Source organism: Hyla sarda, chromosome 6 (genome assembly GCF_029499605.1).
Source record: "Hyla sarda isolate aHylSar1 chromosome 6, aHylSar1.hap1, whole genome shotgun sequence".
NCBI classification, from domain to species: Eukaryota; Metazoa; Chordata; class Amphibia; order Anura; family Hylidae; genus Hyla; species Hyla sarda.
Window position 1 is genome coordinate 108,165,005 of NC_079194.1, and position 20,938 is coordinate 108,185,942.

General features: G+C 41.9%; 1 protein-coding gene across 12 annotated transcripts in view; it reads right to left on the minus strand.

The window, feature by feature from the left end:
* Nucleotides 1-20,938, minus strand: part of FOXP1 (forkhead box P1) — an 837,055-nt gene that overhangs the window by 94,743 nt on the left and 721,374 nt on the right. For 11 of the 12 annotated variants that reach the window (XM_056524614.1, XM_056524621.1, XM_056524619.1 and 8 more), the window contains 2 exons: nt 17,369-17,506; nt 12,370-12,459 (listed from right to left, as the gene is read on the minus strand). In XM_056524614.1, the coding sequence (XP_056380589.1) occupies nt 12,370-12,459; nt 17,369-17,506 (228 nt within the window). The remainder of the gene's footprint in view (nt 1-12,369; nt 12,460-17,368; nt 17,507-20,938) is intronic. The other variant, XM_056524620.1, reaches the window with a different exon arrangement.

Here is a 20,938-nt window from a genome sequence, read left to right on the forward strand (position 1 = left end):
GGAGGGATTGCTTGGTGGGAGAGAGATCAATCTGCAACTAATGCAACAGCTGTAGGCACCCTGATTGAAAACCACAGGTCTTTTCAATGGATGCAGCTCATTTATGTTTCAATGGGTGGGGTGGCTGATGTCTGGGAGGGAAGAAAATGGAGTTATGGGATTTGTAGGCAAAAAAGAAAACTCAAAAAGGAAATACCAGTTCACAAAAAGCTAAACACAGTATTATGGTGGACTCCCAACATAGCCATTTAGCCTCAAGACAAGCACAGATCCTTCCTAAGCATGTCCATTACTGTCTGCCAGGTATGTACTAAAATCACCTTATGGTGGAGAACCCCTTAAATAAGGGGCATTATTAGAAACTGCTGGGACTGTCTATAGGCAGGTTTGGGTGATAAGAAGGTTTTGACTGCTGAGACCTTCACTAATCACTAGAATGGGGGTTCTGTGTCCTCCTGATTGAAATGACAGTGGTCAAGCAAACACACTGCTGCTGCTCTATTAAAACTTTATGGGACAGTCATAGTAATAGAACCTATAACTTATTCTTCAAAGTGATTTGGACAACGTTGTCTCCAGCTATGAGATCATCAAAGCCAAAATTATGGAAACTGATATTATCAGCTAGTATCTGTAGGTAACACATTATGTTGGGGCTTCTTATTCTTAACCCTTATATAGTATCTATCAAAGTCAATGGTTGTCCAGATACCTCTGTTCCTCCAGAATCAAGAGTCATGCTGGGCTTGGCTAACAGCTTTAACAGAGCTCAACCAAACAACAAAGTCTAATCACATATCTTCACAAGAGAAAAAAAAATACACAGTGTATAAATCTCTTTCTATGGAAGATGAAATTGTGAGTATCTATTCCACCAAATAAACTAGGTGACTAGACAAATTAAAAATTCTAAGCAATTGCATCTTTAACAATAGAGTTCACGGAAAGGAAACCCCAGCCTCACTGCTAATTGGGTGTAAGGCCTCTCAGACAAACAACAAACCTAGACCTTCATTATCATGACAGCTGCAGGGCCTCACCACAGCCCTGGAAAGACTTCTTGTAGTCTCACTGCTGATTCATATTACTGTGAGTGCACAGTCCTAGGATATAAGCCACTCCATGACAGACATGTTGGCTATGAGTGACTGAAATTCCCTAATACTGCCAGCATAGAAGAAGGAGGTAGATAATAGAAGACTGTAAAGTATGGCTCTATAGATGTTTAAGGATGCATTTAATCAACTGTCTTGGACATGACAAGATGTAGGATGCACGCCGAAGACATCTGGATTATAAAGAGCCGTGGATAGGCCTTCCTGCATTCTGGGTATAAATTCAATAATATAAATATCCTTACCGAAATGGTCTGGCACCCAGTGCACCCCCTTCCCAGCCATGCCCAATTTTAAAGAGTCTAGAATTGGCAAGGACAAGGGACATGCAATCTATAAGTCCTTCCTGTCAAAACAGGGTTAATAAATAAAAGCTATAGGGCCAGAGTAGGAGAGTGATAGATAAAAATTCTCTAGGGCATTTAACTTATAAGGACATTCACCACTCTTCTCAAGATGATTCACAAGTATCTGATATCTGAGAAACCTAAATGCATCTGGTCATTGCATAGTTCTGTTATTTAGACAGTGTATCTCCAAATTATTAAGGTGCTGTATGGTATTATTATGTATGCACCATATGCATATGATCTGCAAGTTAAGCAGCATGGTGCTCTTGACCAGTTTCTTACATTTTGTTACTATTATCTATTATCTTAGCTAGTCTCACATTTTCACAAAATTATTACCCAGGAGCCTTAATGGACCTTGATTCAGCCCTGCTGACAGACAACAGAAATGTATCAGTGAATGGCATCCTTTACAGCAGTGGGCTCACACCTGTGGCTAGAGATGAGCGAATCGAATCTGACAAAGTCGAATTCGTTCCGAATTTCAGGAATAATTCGATTCGGACCAAATCTGAACTTCTAATTGTTTCGAAATAACAAATTTCTTCATTATCAACACCCCGGCGATCGTCCTGTATAATGTATAGATGCGAGAGGCTTTCTCCTGCCTCACATCTCTGCAATAGATAGGATGATTGCAGCGGATGTCAGGAGTGACACTTGCTGTGATCTGTCCTCAACTGCAGGTACTACTGCTCCTAGCATGGAGCACACTCTGCTCCATGCTGGGAGATGTAGTACCTGCATTATTAGACAGATCGCAGCGGGTGTCACGTCTGACACCCGATGCGATCATCCTGTATAATGTATAGATGCGGGCAGCCAGCCGCTCTTCTCTGGTCCCACTGTAGTATGAGTAAATGCTGTTTATATATCTATTATTCATATTTACCGCAGAGAGCTGCGAGTGGCTGGAATCATCTGGCCAATCACAGCTCTCTGCGGGAAATATGAATAAGTGGTGTGAATTCTATTCACATCACTGGCTGGCCAGAGTATAGTGCAGAAATGCGAGCGCAGGAGAAAGCCAATCCATCTCTGCAATAGAAAGGACAATATCATCGGGTGTCAGGAGTGACAGCTGCTGTGATCTGTCTATTAGTAGAGGTACTACTGCTCCCATCATGGAACAGTCTGTTCCATGCAGGGAGTAGTAGTGCTACCTAAAAAATGTAAAAAATAGAGAGAAAAAAAGTGATTTTTTCCCTGAATGATATGAATTTTTCCTATACCGCAATACCGGTTGGGCAATTTTTTTTCCTATAACGCAATACCGAGGGAGCTGTTCGGCTTCTCTTCCCCCCCCCCCCCCCAACCCAGCTCTGCGCTATCCCCCACATCTGGGGACTAATATGTGGCCCGCAATCGCTTATCTCCCCCCCCCAAAATAATTATCAGCCGCTGTGGTGTACTATCTTAAACCCAGGCTTCAGAAATAAACTTTAACTCACTTCTTCCTATGTTCCCTCACTGCTCCAGTACTGGCCTCATGGTCCCTCCGCTGCTCTTGCTGCTTTCTGGGGATGGGAACGTCGCAGAGCCGTCAGCCTATCACCAGCCACAGCGATGTCCCGCCTCAGCCGGTGATAGGCTGAGCACACTGTCATGTAAGAAGCCGGCCGGCTCCTTACAAGACAATGCGCTCAGCCTATCACCGGCCGAGGCGGGACATCACTGCGGCCGGTGATAGGCTGACGGCTCTGTGACATTCCCATCTCCAGGAAGCAGCAAGATCAGCGGAGGTTCTGAAGCAAGAAGGTGAGTTAAAGTTTATTTTGTTCATTTTTGCAGCCCGGGCTCAGGATAGTACAGTACAGCGCAGCGGCTGATAATTATTTTGGGGGGGAAGAGAAGCAGCACTCGCGGGACAGCGCAGTGCTGGGCTGATAAACGGGGGGGGGGGGGAGGGGGAAGCAGCGCCCACGGGTCACATGATGATGGGGGGGGTAAATACCGTTAAATAATGTGGAACTGCCATCATTTACAAAAATACCGTGATACATATTTTTGGTCATATCGCCCAGCTTTAATACACACACACACACACTTTATTAAAACAATATTAAAATGCATTACTAATAAAAAATTAATTTTAAAAGTATTTTAAAAAATATATTATTTTTACATTTATAGTGCCCCTTTCTAAATTTTTTTTATTGCTGGTTACATTTTTAGGTCCCTGCCCGCCCACATAAATTGATCCCTGTTTAAAAATTAACATTAACTTTTTTTTTTTTTTGTGGCTTTATCATGTTTTTATACAACCAAGAATGGAGTCTACATTTTAGGCTGCTTTCACACTGAGTGTTCATCCGCTATTAAACATCCATTTTCTGTATTGTAGAATTAAAAAACGGATGTATAATAACGGATGAAATAACGGGTGTTAACGGCTGAATAATGTTCGTCAAAATAACGGGCATATTCATCCGTTAAGACCTGTTTTAACATCAGTCATGTACCGTTATTTTATAGCATACTTGAACAGAGTCCCATGATGGGAATAGTAGTTCCCCGGCTGTGGGAGTCTGCATTAGTGTTTGTACTACTACCCCTATAATGGAACAGACTCTGTTCCATGATGGGGGTTGTAGTACATGGGCTGAGGGATTGATCACACCAATGCGATCAGAAGGTATTAAACAGGGGAGTGGGCAGCATGCTCCACTCCTCTGTGATGTACGGTGTATTTTTTTTACTTCACTTTTAAATTCCCCACCAGGAGCCCTGAACGGCTGCCACCGAGGAGCCATTCAGGGCTCCCGGCGGGGTTTTTCAACTACTAATATGGCCCCAAATGTATGCCCCCTATGCATATTTATAATAATTCATTGGCACCAGTGTGCTTATCCTTATCCACCCCCCCCCCCCCCCCAGTGTCCTCATTTCCCCTCCCACTGTCTGCTCATCTTCTTGGAGCAGGGCAGCAAATGGGACAGGTCGGGAACCGGCGACGGTGAATGCATGAATGAAGCAGACATGTCCTGCATGTAGGCTTCATTCACCGCCACCGCCCGACATGTCCCTGCTGCTTTCCTGCCCCTAGCGCAATCAGCGCACCGCCAGGAAATGTCTATTCTCTACTGCTCATCTCCGTACAGAGATGAGCAGACGAGAATAGACATGTCCTGGCGGGGCGCTGATTGCGCTAGGAGCAAGGCAGTAGCGGGGACATGTTTGGCAGCAGTGGTGAATGAATGAAGCCTACATGTCCCGTTGCTGCCCTGCTCCAAGAAGATGAGGAGCAGGCAGAGGGAGGGGAAATAAGGACACTGGGGCCAATGAATTATTATAAACACACTGGGGCCAATTAATTATTATAAACACACTGGGGCCAATTATTATAAACATGCATGGGGGGCATACATTTGGGGGTCAAATTAGTAGTTTAAAAACCCCGCCGGGAGCCCTGAATGGCTCCTCTGTGGCGGCCATTCAGGACTCCCAGCAGAGAATATAAAGGTGAAAGTAAAAATGCACCGTACATCGCAGGTTAGTGGAGCATGCCACCTGCTCCTCTGTTTAATACCTTCTGATCGCATCGGGTTTCAGAAGTGAGACCTGGTGGATCAATCCCTCAGCCCATGTACTACAACCCCCATAATGGAACAGAGTGTTCCATGATGGGGGTAGTAGTACAAAAACTAATGTAGCCTCCCCAGCGACCGGCAGACTCCCACAGCCAGGGAACTACTACTCCCATCATGGAAACAAGTCTGTTATTGCGGGAGTCTGTAGGCAGGTGTGTTAAAACGGCCATAAAATAACAGTACATGACGGATGTTATAACGGGTCTTAATGGATGAATATGCCCGTTATTTTGACGGATATTATTCAGCTGTTAGCACCCATTATTATACATCACAGGAGTAGTAGTACTACCAAAAAAAAAATGAAAAAAAAATTTGAGGAAAAAAAAAAAGTGAAACACACACACACACACTTTATTAAACACATCATTAAAATACATTACTAATAAAAATTTGCCCAGAATTTATCGCCCAGGATCAAAGCAATTTTTTTTTTATTCGGCTGAATCAAATTTTTCAAAAATTCACTTCTCTCTTCCTGTGGATCTACAGATATTGTGAAACCCTCACATTTTCGAAGTCCCTGTCTAATGGACAGATAATTGTATATCTTTACAATTATCCATTGCTGCCTATTACACTTATATAGTTCAGGTAGCAGCAGTGGCTCAGGATGAACAATCCTATAGGTCCTGGCCATCTAGAGGAGTGCTGGCTGTAGTTCTTGCCTAATATTGAATCCAAGATGATCATGATTATGCAAAGGTGACAGTGTTCACTATAAAGGGTTGGGGCCTCCTAGTGTAGCTATTTTATCTACAATTTCGCCAAATTATCAGCAAAAATTTTTGATTTTAAGGTCACTTTCTGACAAAGATCTGGTTTTTCAAAATGTTGTTAATTAGCAACCCTCGTTCTTTCACAATGGGAGGAGCCTTTAAAAGCATTGCTAAGAGACAGATGCCTACAGTGATTTCATATGGCTATCTGAAAACCCCGGCTGTGTTAAACATGAGAAAACATGACACTAAAGGTTATTTTAACATTAAGTCATGTAAAAAGGAAACAGCCTAATAAAGAGGTTATTCCTCCAAACTCCAGGGAATAAATTTGTCGCTACTGGGAGGGCCCTTTCCTGTCTATCTCAGCCAAGCAGAACATTTGATTTGTCTATCACATGGTGTTCATACTGGACACTTGCTTTCCTCCAAGAAAAAAAAAAATATATAATATATATATATATATATATATGTATATATATATATATATATATATATATATATATATATATATATAATATATATATATATATATATATATATATATATATAACCAAAGAATGAATATATATACACACATATATAGCAATAGGGGCCACAGACCCAGTGATGCAAGCTGTAGAAAATTTTACAGAGACGTCCACTGTCTTCACCCATACTACTCCAGAAAAAACACAGCATGGGGTCCAGCTTAGAAAAGTGTAAAAAATGACCCCCCAAAAATACAGTATAAAGAAGTCCAGACTATGGCAGTCATTTTTCATTGTAGGTGTAAGTGAAGCATTTTTCTACATCTTTTCATGTGTGCTGGTAATGTATAGGCACACCAAATGTATTAAATGGTCACAGAGCATTTGATAAATTTTGTGCAGGTCACATTTTCTGAAATTTCTCCACAAAAAGCTAAGCTAAGTCTGGGCTGGTGTAGTTTTAGAGACTTTTCAGTGGCTTTGCACCTTTTCACAGTTGACAAAAACCCTTCCATACCATGTGTATTGCCAAAATCAGTGGAGTGCAACTCAAAATCTGCAGAAATGTGCAAAAAAGGTGCAGATAAACCCTGCTTGCGCCCTTTTTAAAGACAATGATAAACGTCGGCCTATGTATAATATTCTTAGTAAGACGTTAATAAGAGATGGCAGGTGACGCGTAAGAATGGCATTGTCTCTTAAATATAAAGTTAAAGGATTCTTTAAATAAAAATATAAAAACACACAATGTTTTTGATGCCTTTGAAAAGAAAGAGGCACAAAATAGCAACAGGGGGTGAGTGCCTGTCAGCCACAAGGGAAAAGATCCATAATTCTTATTCTCCTTTTTGAAGGCTGTTAGAAATCGTATTCGAGCAGGGGAGAAAAAAAAAGAAAAGAAAAAGACCAGCAGAAGGAGCGTGCAACCCTCTGGAGGTTACAGCCATTTCCTGTGATCAAGAATAATGCGCTTCAAAAGTTGGTTTTTACCAATTCTGTTGATCAATTGCGCCTCCTCTATCTAACTCTCGCCTCTTCTTTTTTTTTCTGTTTACATCTGATGTGACTCAATGACAAGCAGTGTCTGAGCCGCCGAAACAGAACTGTCATGTTGATTTATGAGTGCGTCAAACCACGACTTGTCCAAACTGAAGCTTGCAGTTCATTAATTACAGAGTTGTGACTTTGAAGTCAGCTCTCAGACTGTGGTTTCTAACATTTGGCTTAATTTGTATGCTCTTGAATGTGGATCTCTAAGGGGAAAAAAAAAACTGAAATTCCCTTCTTGTCTTTGAACTTCTTTTGACCGCACAATAATCATCCCTTTGTCCACAGTGATGCCTGCATCTCAGAGTCATTAACACGCATTGAATTGCTACTGATGAATAAGCCCTACTGAATTAAAGCAACAGCCAGCAAAACAAAGCTAAGAGCATTTTGCACCGCGATATCTCCCAATTACATGCATTTCTCTCCTTGTGCCATTTCCATTTTAATTACTGTTAGCCCGTTAGATTTACATTTTAGACACTTTCTAATCTGTTTCCCTTTTTGTACAGGACTGGAGCGCTCCTCGTAATGAAATGGATGGGCAGAGACAGAATGTATGTGTCCGACTCAATACTGCAACCTGCCCTCCACTAGCATTGTTTAGCTGGGGCACCAACTTCTAAGGAAGTGCAATAGCATCTAAAAACCTCCTGCCACATGTCCTTCTAGAACATGAGAATCTGTATTCCTGCATTTATAGGTCACACTGTTTGTTTTTAAGGATGCGGAAGGGGAAAAATTCCCAGGTGTGTGTATCTTATGGCCTGGTGCTAAGGAGCAACTGTACTGGAACAATGCAAAATTCAATGTACAGTAGTTTAAAAGGGAACTTAAAAAGGAAGCACAGGCAGCATCAGACACATACAGGCTTCTGTAATAGGATATATAATTCACTTTAAAAAGATGCAGTGCTTCAGAGGAATCACAGTTATAAAGCCTGCCGAGAACAGGGCTTCGAGTCATTGGGGCATTCCTTGGTGGCTTCTTCCTGCCCTGCCGAACTTGATCAATCTCTAGAATACTCAAATACTGAGAGATGTATTAATCAGAGCTGTAATGAGAAGCAGCAGGGGACTTCCCTGTTGACTCGGAGTCCCATTCCAAGCCAGCTTTATAGCAGGATACCAGCACTGCAAGGAAACCCTGCAAAGAAACCACTAAGCTATGGGTTCCCAGTAATGGCAACAACCCAATGCCGTATGGAGAATATAGTATACAGTTTATTGATATTGTCTTATGCAGTGGTTAGCAGTCATTTAGGAAGGACAAGAGGTGAACCAGGGACATGGTCAATGGCACCCACAGCTTCTTGATACATGTTGGGAATGAAAACAAGCCAGTCTTGGTATTTCCCACAAAACAGCAACTATAGCAAAAACTGCTGAAAAATCAAATGTTGGCCATGATAGAAAAGGTGTCAGAATATACAGTGCATCACAGTTGTTAAGTATGGGGGCAGTGTAGCTGCAGAACCACTGTCAACTAGGAAAGGGTCTACAGTGGGCATATGAGTATAAGAACTAGACCATGGAGTAATTAATGCAGCTGGCCTGGTCTAATAATACATATTTTCTCTTACATCATGTGGATGGCTGGGTGGCACCAGGATGGCAGTGGAGCCAGTGTGGGCAAAGCTTGGGTCCTGGCATTCATGTACTTGTCATCATGGCAATAGTATTAACTAATGTCAGTGACTCATTTCAGTGGGATAATGTGCCCTGCCACACTGTAAAAAAATTTCAGGAACTGCTTGAAGACCTTCACAAAGAAGGTGTTGACAGATCCATGAAGTCTTTATCATTGCAATTCACAGGACTTAAAGTGTTAGTCCCCTTTCATATGAGCAACAAAATATATTTTAACTTTCCAGGCAGTCTCATAGCACGAGAATTGCTCCAAGACTCACGAGATCAGACGAATTCCCCAAAGTCCAATGCCAGAGGTCCCATTCACTTTCATGGGACCCCTGGTATCGAACTTCTGGAATCCATCTGAAGGAATGCAGCATTGAGCAGTCTAAACTGTGTATAAAGCTCTTGGGTGATATCAGAGCAGTTTTGGTGGCACAAGGTGACCTACATAAAATTATTTTGTGCCCTACATAATATACAAATCTGCAGATGGTTTTAATGATATGGCTGATCCGTGTATACTTCCTATAGTGTAGCAGACAAAGGCTGCCAAAAACAGCCCTGGTCTATTAATGAGAAGTTGCAATTAATTATTATTCACTCCAGCTTTCTTGGTTTATAAAAAGAGCAATTCCTATAAACCTCATATAGGTTACATTTGTCAAAATAAATACAACCTGAACATTCTGCAATGTTTGTGTAATGGCTAAGGCCCTCAAAGATGTTTATTTCAACCAGATAAGATTCCCAAATAGCTCAATGATAAATACAACAACTTGTCAGGTTGTTAGGATTTTCCTATGTGTACCAGACATGCAGTTAGTACCACCCCAGCTCAAATGATATCCAAAAAGATGGATGACAGGGCTCACAATGGCACTGGCCACATAAAAACATATGCTGGCCTGTTTGCATAAATAAGCACGCCTGCTTGTCCCATTTACACCACATTTCACAGTTCATTATTTCGTAGATGTAGGCACAACACCCACACCACATGGGACCAAGTCAGTCTGGTGGGTGAATGAGCGCAGTAATTGGTCAGCTACGTTGTCATCTGACTGATCCCCATAACATGTTAATAGGATTGGTGCTTTTGTCTATAGAATTTGGTTGAAAGACATTAACAGCAACTCTTTGGTTTTTGGCAGAAGCCATTTTTGGCTGTAAACCAATATTCACTAGAAGACAGCTAACAAATCTATTTGGATCTATAAACATCATTGATCCCTAGTGGCATTACTAGTCAGTGGTGTAAGTGGCATTACTAGTCAGTGGTGTACATAGAACAGAGGGGGAATCTAAGGAAAGAATGTAATGTGATCCCATTGTGGTGCTGAATTTTGCCATCTAATACAGAAGGGATCAGTGTTTGATTCCCCATCCATTCCCTTTTTATTACTGTGGGCCAATAATCCTTACTTGCTTGCCAACAATACTGCTCATTTTAAAGAGGGGAGTCCTCAAAACCTAGTAACAACAGGGGTAACTCCTCTCACGATGGGGCCACCTCATATAAACAGCATGACCTACATGTACTTGTTACTGGACAGTCACCATATTTTTTCCTTTAGCACTGTCTAGATTCACTGGAAGCCATATTATGAAGATTGGTGCTCTTTTCTCTCAAAGAATGATGTGGGTTTTAGTCTCTGTACCAATACTGATTGTAGGAAGACATATTAAGAATGTATTTTTTCCCCAACATGTCTTTCAACTAAAAGTTCTGTCTATTGAAATAAAGAATGCCATGCCTGGATCTCTTATTTGGCCAATTTGAATGACTGCTTACAAAAACTCAGCTCATTCATCCACTGGACTGTTCTAGATCATTTGCAGCAATGATAATATGGATGATGCCAGAGTAACTTTTCAAAAGGTAGTAACATATACATAGCTGGTAGGGATTAACCAACATTGTTTACAGTCATAGGGATCCTACTGCAATATGACATTTTTTACTAGTAATAACCTTCTTAAAGATAACAATGGAACAATAGGTTGAAAGAGGAGGGTTAAAACCATGGCCCATATTGGATCCAGGTGGGTTAATTCAATGTCATCTCTGGTTCCTGAGAGGTCATCAAATGCACCTAACTGTTTAGTCTTGCCAATATCATCAGACTGCATACAAGCTTCTCCCTCTATTCTAAACAGCACAATACTGGATCATATATGACAGCCATGTAGTTAGAGACCCACCATGATCAGGGCCAGATCATAGTGGTGGCACTCAGCATGTCCCAGGCCCTTCACCAAAACTATCCTAGGCAGTAGTGTTGTCACTAGCTCTGGGTCTCCAGGTCTCTAGCCCCACATCATCTGCTCCTTGCTCCACCATTCACTCTGTGATTCCTACCATTGGTAAACCATCTCAGAGTCATGTAAACCGGAGGCCTGTCAAAAATGGCTTGTCGCCAACAAGCGGCCTAGAAAGACGCTGCATAGATCAAAGTGGCGTAGTGACATCATTGTGCCACTTATTGTGAAAACAGGCCTAGGTAAGTATCATTGTTAAATATGTTTGGAGGCACTATTTTGGGTGGGGAGGAATTAGGAAGGTGTCATTTTTGAAAGGGGACACCAAGGAGAAATTGACATTGTGTATAGGGTACTATGAAAGTGTGTGGAAGGGAGGAACAAAGACACCATTGCTGTGTGGGGGACATCAAAAGAGAACTATTACTGTGTAATGACAGTATTACAATGTGCGGCACTAATATATGGCAGGGCCACAAGGTGGGGGGGGGGGGCACTATTATTTTGGGTAGCACAATCAGTGTTGCTATTTTTTGCCTCCAAAAAACACTGTTAAAGGGTAAACAGAATGGGAAGTTTGTGTAGTGGGTGCTGGTAAATCGAAAACCTGGTAAGAAAATGGATAGAGATGAGTTAGGGCCAGGATAAGTTGTCTTAGCGGTCTAGGGAGAGAAGACGTAAACTGTCACTGGATAGAATAGTTATTTAAGCTGTGACTGCATCTGCATTCACTTGGTTTACTTTGCAGACCACCTGTGTAAAATGGGTACCTGACCATGATAGGGTCACTATACGGCAGTATTATTGATTGTATTCAACACAGTTGCCAGTTTAAGTCGAGGGCTGCTCTACTGCAATTGTTGCCCACCATTTAACACTGTACACAGTTTAGTACCTGTACCAGTCTCTACAGTGAGCAAATCCATATTTAGACAAACTAGTCCCTGCAGAAATGGTACATTGGCTGAACTCTATGCAATGTAAAATGATGGACAACAAAACGCATTCCTACACAGATTAACCCTTTATAGAAAAAAGGTTTAACATATTTAAAATAAGAAAGGCCCCATCATATTATTTGCCTAGAGGCCTCCAAGCCCCTTAATCCACTCTGATCATGATCCAAAGGCCAAACCAACAATAGACAACATTACACATAACCTAGTCCATACAATCAGGATTTACCTCTTTCGGCTGTTTTCCTGCATGTTGTTGCTGTAACAGCTGAAGCTGCAATTGCTCCTGTTGTTTCTTATAAAACTCCTGAAGCTGCTGCTGTGAGAAAAAGGGAATCCAGTGTCAGTTACAATGTACAAGTGACAATTCGGGACTCTTTTTTTTGTGGCGTGACACAAAAGCAATTTGAAAAATAGCATTCTTTTATCTGGAATGGTCTGACCTTTTCGTTTGAAATCTGACAATAAATTCAGAGGGCCCAGGCTGTTCTTGACGTTGCAGTTTGGAAAGTAATCTACAAATTGTACTGATAGAAAGTATGGGTTAGGGATTTTTTCCTACCTTCTCTCCCCTGTGCGGACTAATTAAAATAAGGCAAGTGATGACCTATGTTTGTAACAACAAAGACGCGATGCCCTTGGAGAGGAACATGGTAAATCTCGTCTGTACAACGCGTGCTTTCATTTAAAATGATGGGTTTGAAGTGCGTTTACCTCCGGCCACTGTATACATATACCTTAATCCACTCAATTTCATTAGAAGAGATGAAAAAGATGACTGGAGTTAAAAAGGCAACAGAATAAAGCAAATGGAACCCAAAGATAAAAAAAACTGTATACAAAAAACATAACCAATTTGCTTATACATGGGAAGAGGACATGTCCATCATACAAAGTAGAACTCCACGTGCACAAGTCTATTGATTTACATTATATGATAAGTGTAACTACTGTGGCCCATACAAGAAAGCAAATGGGCTTCTCCAAGTACTTCAGGGTAAGTGTTGAACATTGTAATGCTTGGCGTACACATTGTAATAACTCAACTGAAATCTACCAATGAGGCCACGGATAAACACATTAGACTAAAATATTTATTTTTTATTAAAGATGATACTAAAAGAAAAACAATGCCTCACAATACAGTGCTCAGAAAGGTATCAAATCAGATATAGCACTAAATAATAAACACAAAACCAGGGGAGGGGGTTTAGGGTACAGGTAAATAACCTGACCCAACCAACCCTACCTAGTCTAACCCCTTGCCCTCACTACAATAAGTGTGGACAGGGAATAGGGATACAAATGATATCCATAGTAGAAGACACATATACATTAAGAATAAACAATGCAATGGCTCAATATGCATATACTCTTACTCCTAATGACCTACGCGTTTCACCCTTATTTGTGGTTTAGGGTTCATCAGGGCTCAGGGGAGCAGTCAACATATCACAATAGATAATAATCGATAAAACACTATGTACAAAAAATTATAAAGAAACAAAAAGTGAAGCACACGTGATACAAAAGCGTAATAACCGCACGATAATACTGAGTATATGATGAGTAGATAAATGAAAATAGATAAATCAATCCACTCAGGCCACAGTGATTAAAATATGACTCCTTGATTGTACTATGAGTAGATGAAGAATACGTTCCTTGCCCAGAGTAAGTACTCCAAATGAAGTTAGGTATACATAAGATGGCCAAACGTTGTACCACAGGTATGTCACCCCTGTTTGCCAAATCCTGGGTTACTAATAATACTGGAACCCTTGTGTGTTGAATAGTGGACTGAGGGCTGATAGCTGGTGTGGCACACCTGCGTCGACGCCGCATACTGAGTCCATACAAGGGACACCAGGGACTGGGGGTTATCGTCTCCTCTGAAGCCTCCACATTAGGGAGGTGGCACCAGGCACCTGTATTATCGAATTTTCTATTTATCTTTGGCTGCCTGACGCTCTATGCTTCCCGTATTAGGTGCTTTCTGGAAGTGTTTCTAATCCATTAATAATCCACCTGGATTTATTTTGGCGCATTGTATCATCTGGTCAGGGGTATTTTTGGCCCAATATATTGTATCATTGCATTTTGTGTGCCACACCAGCTATCAGCCCTCAGTCCACTATTCAACACACAAGGGTTCCAGTATTATTAGTAACCCAGGATTTGGCAAACAGGGGTGACATACCTGTGGTACAACGTTTGGCCATCTTATGTATACCTAACTTCATTTGGAGTACTTACTCTGGGCAAGGAACGTATTCTTCATCTACTCATAGTACAATCAAGGAGTCATATTTTAATCACTGTGGCCTGAGTGGATTGATTTATCTATTTTCATTTATCTACTCATCATATACTCAGTATTATCGTGCGGTTATTACGCTTTTGTATCACGTGTGCTTCACTTTTTGTTTCTTTATAATTTTTTGTACATAGTGTTTTATTGATTATTATCTATTGTGATATGTTGACTGGTCCCCTGAGCCCTGATGAACCCTAAACCACAAGTAAGGGTGAAACACGTAGGTCATTAGGAGTAAGAGTATATACATATTGAGTCATTGCATTGTTTATTCTTAATGTATATGTGACTTCTACTATGGATATCATTTGTATCCCTATTCCCTGTCCACACTTATTGTAGTGAGGGCAAGGGGTTAGACTAGGTAGGGTTGGTCAGGTCAGGTTATTCACATGTACCCTAAACCCCCTCCCCTGGTTTTGTGTTTATTATTTAGTGCTATATCTGATTTGATACCTTTCTGAGCACTGTATTGTGAGGCATTGTTTTTCTTTTAGTATCATCTTTAATAAAAATAAATATTTTAGCCTAATGTGTTTATCCGTGGCCTCATTGGCAGATTTCAGTTGAGTTATTATTTTGTATGATTGTCTCCAAGGGCATGTATATCATTGGCTGAAGGACCATATGTTTCCTCTTCCTGGTTTTTGTGTTTTTGGCGTACACATTGGAAGGCTGTGACATTGGTATTCATCACCCATAGACTAGTATGGGATCCTTCTAACGGATACATTGTGAGCATTCCAACATTGTGAGCATTCCAATATGGGTGATGGATGTGTTAAACATATTCCTATAACGCATCCAAGCCACATAATATCATCCAACGATTGGTTAACATATTAAAAAAGCTTATATTGGTATATACCAATCAGATGGAGGCCAAAATACTGCAGTGTCATTGGATGGCTATAGACATGTTTAGTGTGAACGTGGAGAGTGGATGGCAAATTATCCTCAATACTGGCAATTGTTCTTAAGAATGAAAAAGTGTGTATATGCCTCACAAAGATGAACTCAAATCAGATGTCCTATTAGGAACAGTGAGGTTACCCAAGGGGTCCCCTTGCAAAATGACTTGCATCAAGACACAGCCAGTCCACTGCTATGGCAGCTTTCTTTGGAGAATCCTATTGAACATCACAAAATCACAGTATGCCAGTTTCTGCCTCTAGTAGTAGCAGTTCCATTGCAAAGGTGCAGCCTTTCTTTACGGCGGGTACACCACATTTTCTATACAGACGGGTCCATTATCAAAAATGGATACTTCATGCTATACTTTGGTTTGAAAACTGGAGGCCATTGGTGATATATGTGACTGTAGTCCTATACATCATAACCTTTCAATGGAGATGTATGCTGGGAAATTCCCCAGATATATTTATATACCTCAGAAGATAAATAAGAAAAAGCCAATGGTCCTAGCATTCAACAAGGAGGGAAATAACTCTAGTCTTTTCAAAACCATTGAATTTGCTGTGGTCAGAGTCCTATCCTTGGTCTCCAATTGAGGAATAATGTGGCGCTCAATAGAAGTACCAAGAAGATGCTGATCAATTACATAAAGGTCCCTCAAGTGCCTGCCTTGGCCTTTCATCACACATGAGTCACTTGGGTATAAATATTTGTGTTATGGGGCCATCTTGTGCCTCTGATGCAGTGGCGTTGCGACCCAGGGGCGGGGGGTGCGGTCCGCACGGGGTGACACCAACCTAATGGGGTTACACCCAAGATGCTCCGCAGCGCCCCCCCCCCCCCTCCCCAGCTACACCGACACCCCCCATCTGTGCTCGACCGGCCTCCCTTCCGTCAGCACCCCCCCCCCCCCCGCCTTCACCTGCGCTGAGTGTGCGGTGCGCCCGTCCATCAGCAACCCCCCCTTTTACCTGCACTGTGCGCCCGTCCGTTTTTACACCCCCCCCTCACCTTCACCAGCACTGTGCCCGGCCTCCGCTCCCACGTCTGCGCCGGCCTGACGTCACACTGCATGGCCGCGCAGGAGGACGTCAGTTACGTCACTCGCAGGGCGCCCGGTGAGAAGGAGCGCTGCGCTGGATGGATGAGTGTGTGTGTCTGTCTCTCTGTCTGTCTCTATCTATGTTTGTGTGTGTGACTGTGTGTGTGTGTCTGTGTGTGTGTGTGTGTGTATGTGACTGTGTGTGTATGTGACTGTGTGTGTGTATGTGACTCTGAGTGTGTGTGACTGTGTGATTATGTGTGTGTGACTGTGACTGTGTGTGTGTCTGTGAGTGTGTGTCTCTCTGACTGTGTGTGTATGTGTTTGTGTGTGTGTCTCTCTGTGTTGTATGTGTTTTTTTGTGTGTGTGTGTGGGGGGGGGGGGGGGGGGGGGGGGCTGAACCAGCGATCTAATGTGGGGAGACTTTGACCCATTGTGGGGAACCTGCAAGGGAACCTGCGGCCTAATGTGGGGAAACTACTACCAAATGTGCGGAGTCTATGCTACCTAATGTGGGGAATCTATGCTACCTAATGTGGGGAATCTGTGCTACCAAATGTGGGGAATCTGTGCTACCAAATGTGGGGAATCTGTGCTACCTAATGTGGGGAACCTGTGCTACCTAATGTGGGGAAATTGCTACCTAATGTGGGGAATCTGTGCTACCTAATGTGGGGAAATTGCTACCTAATGTGGGGTAACTGGGGGGGGGGATGCAGTAATCCAACATGTGGTGTAAAGTCACCTCATTTGCTACCTAATGTGGGGTAACGGGGGGGGGATGCAGTAATCCAACATGTGGTGCAAAGTCACCTCATTTGCTACCTAATGTGGGGTAACTAGGGGGGGAGGATGCAGTAATCCAACATGTGGTGTAAAGTCTCCTCATTCGGGAATGCCCACTCTCAAAATCTAGTTACAATACTACCTGCCATAGAGTCGGAACACATTACCTGCTGAAGCATGAGCGCTTGTTGTTGTTGAAGTAAGACCTGTAGTTGTTGGGGTGTAAGCACTTGCTGTTGGAGAATTTGTTGCATTTGCTGAGGAGTGATTACTTGGGGTGTCATCATAGCCACTGAGACTGGAACCTGAGAAGAATAAATGTACATATTAAAACACGGGAAGTTCACTGGCCATTGCAAAGCCACAGCCTCCACCAATGTAGACAGGACGTCATGCAAATTCCATTTCAGAGCCCTCTCCCCAGCAACCTAAAACTGCTACCTAAAAAATTCATATATCATACTGTCTGTTCAGCTGAGGACGGCTTCCCGGCTTCATCCAACATACAGATGTTTCCAATTCCCCCATATTATGTGAGATACCATTAAAGCAGTTTTCTGTGACATTTCGATGACAAACAGCTACAGTGATGAACCTGATAGCATTTCATATTTGCAACTGTTAACACATTTCTGCTCAGGCGTTTCTGTTAAGGAACCTGAACTGTGTATTTGAAAGGATGATGTCTTCTTCAGATAAAACACTGACATTAAAATGACAGGCTGTCTCAGCCAAGGTTACACAAATTGTATTCAAGCGGCTACCTAATGACAATGCTACAAATGCTGCAAGCTTCCTAGAATGTAATTTACCTATTCAAAATAATCACCGCACTTGTGTTTAATTTGCTGGTACACGGGCAAAAAAAAAAATTATATATTATATATATATATATATATATATATATACACACACATATAGTGAATTTGAGTAGCTGTATTAGTCCAGTGATGCAGATGCAAATCAAAAAATGTTGTAGTATCTTGTAATACCTTTTTTATTGGACTAACAGAATTTTGTAGAGACAAGCTTTCGGGATTCCTCCCTTTGTCAAGTTTAAAGATTTGCTTTAGACTTGACAAAGGGAGGAATCCCGAAAGCTTGTCTCTACAAAATTCTGTTAGTCCAATAAAAAAGGTATTACAAGATACTGCAACATTTTTTGATTTGTATATATATATATATATATATATATATATATATATTATATATATATATATAAATTAAAAGAGAAAAAAAAAATAAAAAAACACATTTTCCTTTGACCCTCAGAATAATGCATGTACAAACAAAAATATTTTCAAAATTACAAAAAAATCCCTTTAGATTATAAATATGTATAATCTAAGGAATGTTTGTCAAATAAACACTATCCAAAAGCAAAAGGTCTTCTGGTTATGAAGCTGCATAGCCAAAATTATAATAAATCAAACATTTCTTCTTTTTTTTTCTTCTTATGACAGACATACACAAGCGGATTATCTATACAGACACGTGCAAAATACGTTTATATTTTTTACAGGTGCTATTAAAAGAATAAAATACGTAAACCGATATATCCAGATACGACTGTAATTGAACATAAAAAAAAAAAAATGAAATAAAAAGCTTTCAAATAAGCGGTAAGCAAAAGACAGAAATGCTGCATTAATTTTATGTAACATAATGCCTTAATATGCAGTTTATCTTGCCTTTTTTCACTTGGGTTCTTCTGTCATTTGCATAGTGAGCTCTCTCCTAATTTCACAGTCATTATGCACTGATGTCCTTATTTCTCAGCATCACTAATTTTGATTAACTTAAAATGGTTCTTGAAGGTCAGATACACAGTAACGACATATTCCTCGGCATTGTTGCATAAATCCACTTTTTTTTCCCTTATGCCCCCAGTGTGTGTGTGTGTGTGTGTGTGTATGGGTTGCAAAAAAGGGATCTTCCTTTTCCTTGTAATGGATTTGGTTTACAGAAAAGTCATGCTGACATTAAAAGGCAGAGATACCCATGCAAAGTGCATATTTTTGGGCATCCCAAGCCCTGGGTCAGGCATTTTTTTTATTTTTTTTAAACAATTGGCCACAGTTCAATGCAAAGTCCCTGTTGTAATGTTCACTGAGCTACACGACTTTGTTTGATTCAGGAATATCAACAAACTGGCACTGTGGCAATTCCTGGGAGAGCTCTATCATCAAAAGCAGAGAGGTGTAATCCCATTAATTCGGTCTATTCCGTTCTGCATTGCTTTCAAAATATAACAAGCCATTCAATAAATACAATTTACCAGGCAACATCACTCATCTTCCTTAATGCCCAAATCATTATATCACAATACAAGTTTACTTTTCCTTGAGGTCTCCTCTGCCATTAATGCTGCTCTGATAAGCAAACAGCGGAAGCCTACCTTCAGCTACGGGTTGTCATTTCTTTTTTTTTTTTGCCCGAAAAGATTTGGACTCTATTCAAGACAAATACACTGCTCAAAAAAATAAAAGGGAACACTTAAACAACACAATGTAACTCCAAGTCAATCACACTTATGTGAAATCACACTGTCCACTAAGGAAGTAACACTGATTGACAATCAATTTCACATGCTGTTGTGCAAATGGAACAGACAACAGGTGGAAATTATAGGCAATTAGCAAGGCTTCCCCAATAAAGGAGGGGTTCTGCAGGTGGTGACCACAGACCACTTCTCCGTTCCTATGCTTCCTGGCTGATGTTTTGGTCACTTTTTAATGCTGGTGGTGCCTTCACTCTAGTGGTAGCATGAGACATAGTCTACAACCCACACAAGTGGTTCTGGTAGTGCTACTCATCCAGGATGGCACATCAATGCGAGCTGTGGCAAGAAGGTTTGCTGTGTCTGTCAGCGAAGTGTCCAGAGCATGGAGGCACTACCAGGAAACAGGCCAGTACATCTGGAGACGTGGAGGAGGCCATAGGAGGGAAACAACCCAGCAGCAGGCCCGCTACATCCACCTTTGTGCAAGGAGGAAAAGTAGGAGCACTGCCAGAGCCCTGCAAAATTACCTCCAGCAGGCCACAAATGTGCATGTGTCCACTCAAGTGGTCAGAAACAGACTCCATGAGGGGGGGTATGAAGGCCCGGGTAGGGGGTGTGATTACAGCCCAACACAGTGCAGGACGTTTGGCATTTGCCAGAGAACGGCAAGATTGGTAAATTTGCCACTGGCGCCTTGCTCTTCACAGATGAAAGCAGGTTCACACTGAGCACATGTGACAGAGTCTGGAGACGCCGAAGAGAACGTTCTGCTTCCTGCAATATTCTCCAGCATGACCGGTTTGGGGGAGGGTAAGTAATGGTGTTGGGTGGCATTTTTGTTTTTTTTTGGGGGGGGGGGGGGGAAAGAGGGCCGCACAGCCCTCCGTGTGCTTGACAAAGGTAGCCTGACTGCCAATAGGTACCGAGATGAGATCCTCAGAGCCCTTGTGAGACCATATGCTGGTGCGGTTGTCCATGGGTTCCTCCTAATGCAAGACCATGCTAGACCTCATGTGGCTGGAGTGTGTCAGCAGTTCCTGCAAGAGGAAGTCATTGATGCTATGGACTGGCCCATCCGTTCCCCAGACCTGAATCCGATTGAGCACATCTGGGACATCATGTCTCGCTTCATCCACCAACGCTACTTTGCACCACAGACTGTCCAGGAGTTGGCAGACACTTTATTCCAGGTCTGGAAGGACATCCCTCAGGAGACCATCCGCCACCTCATCAG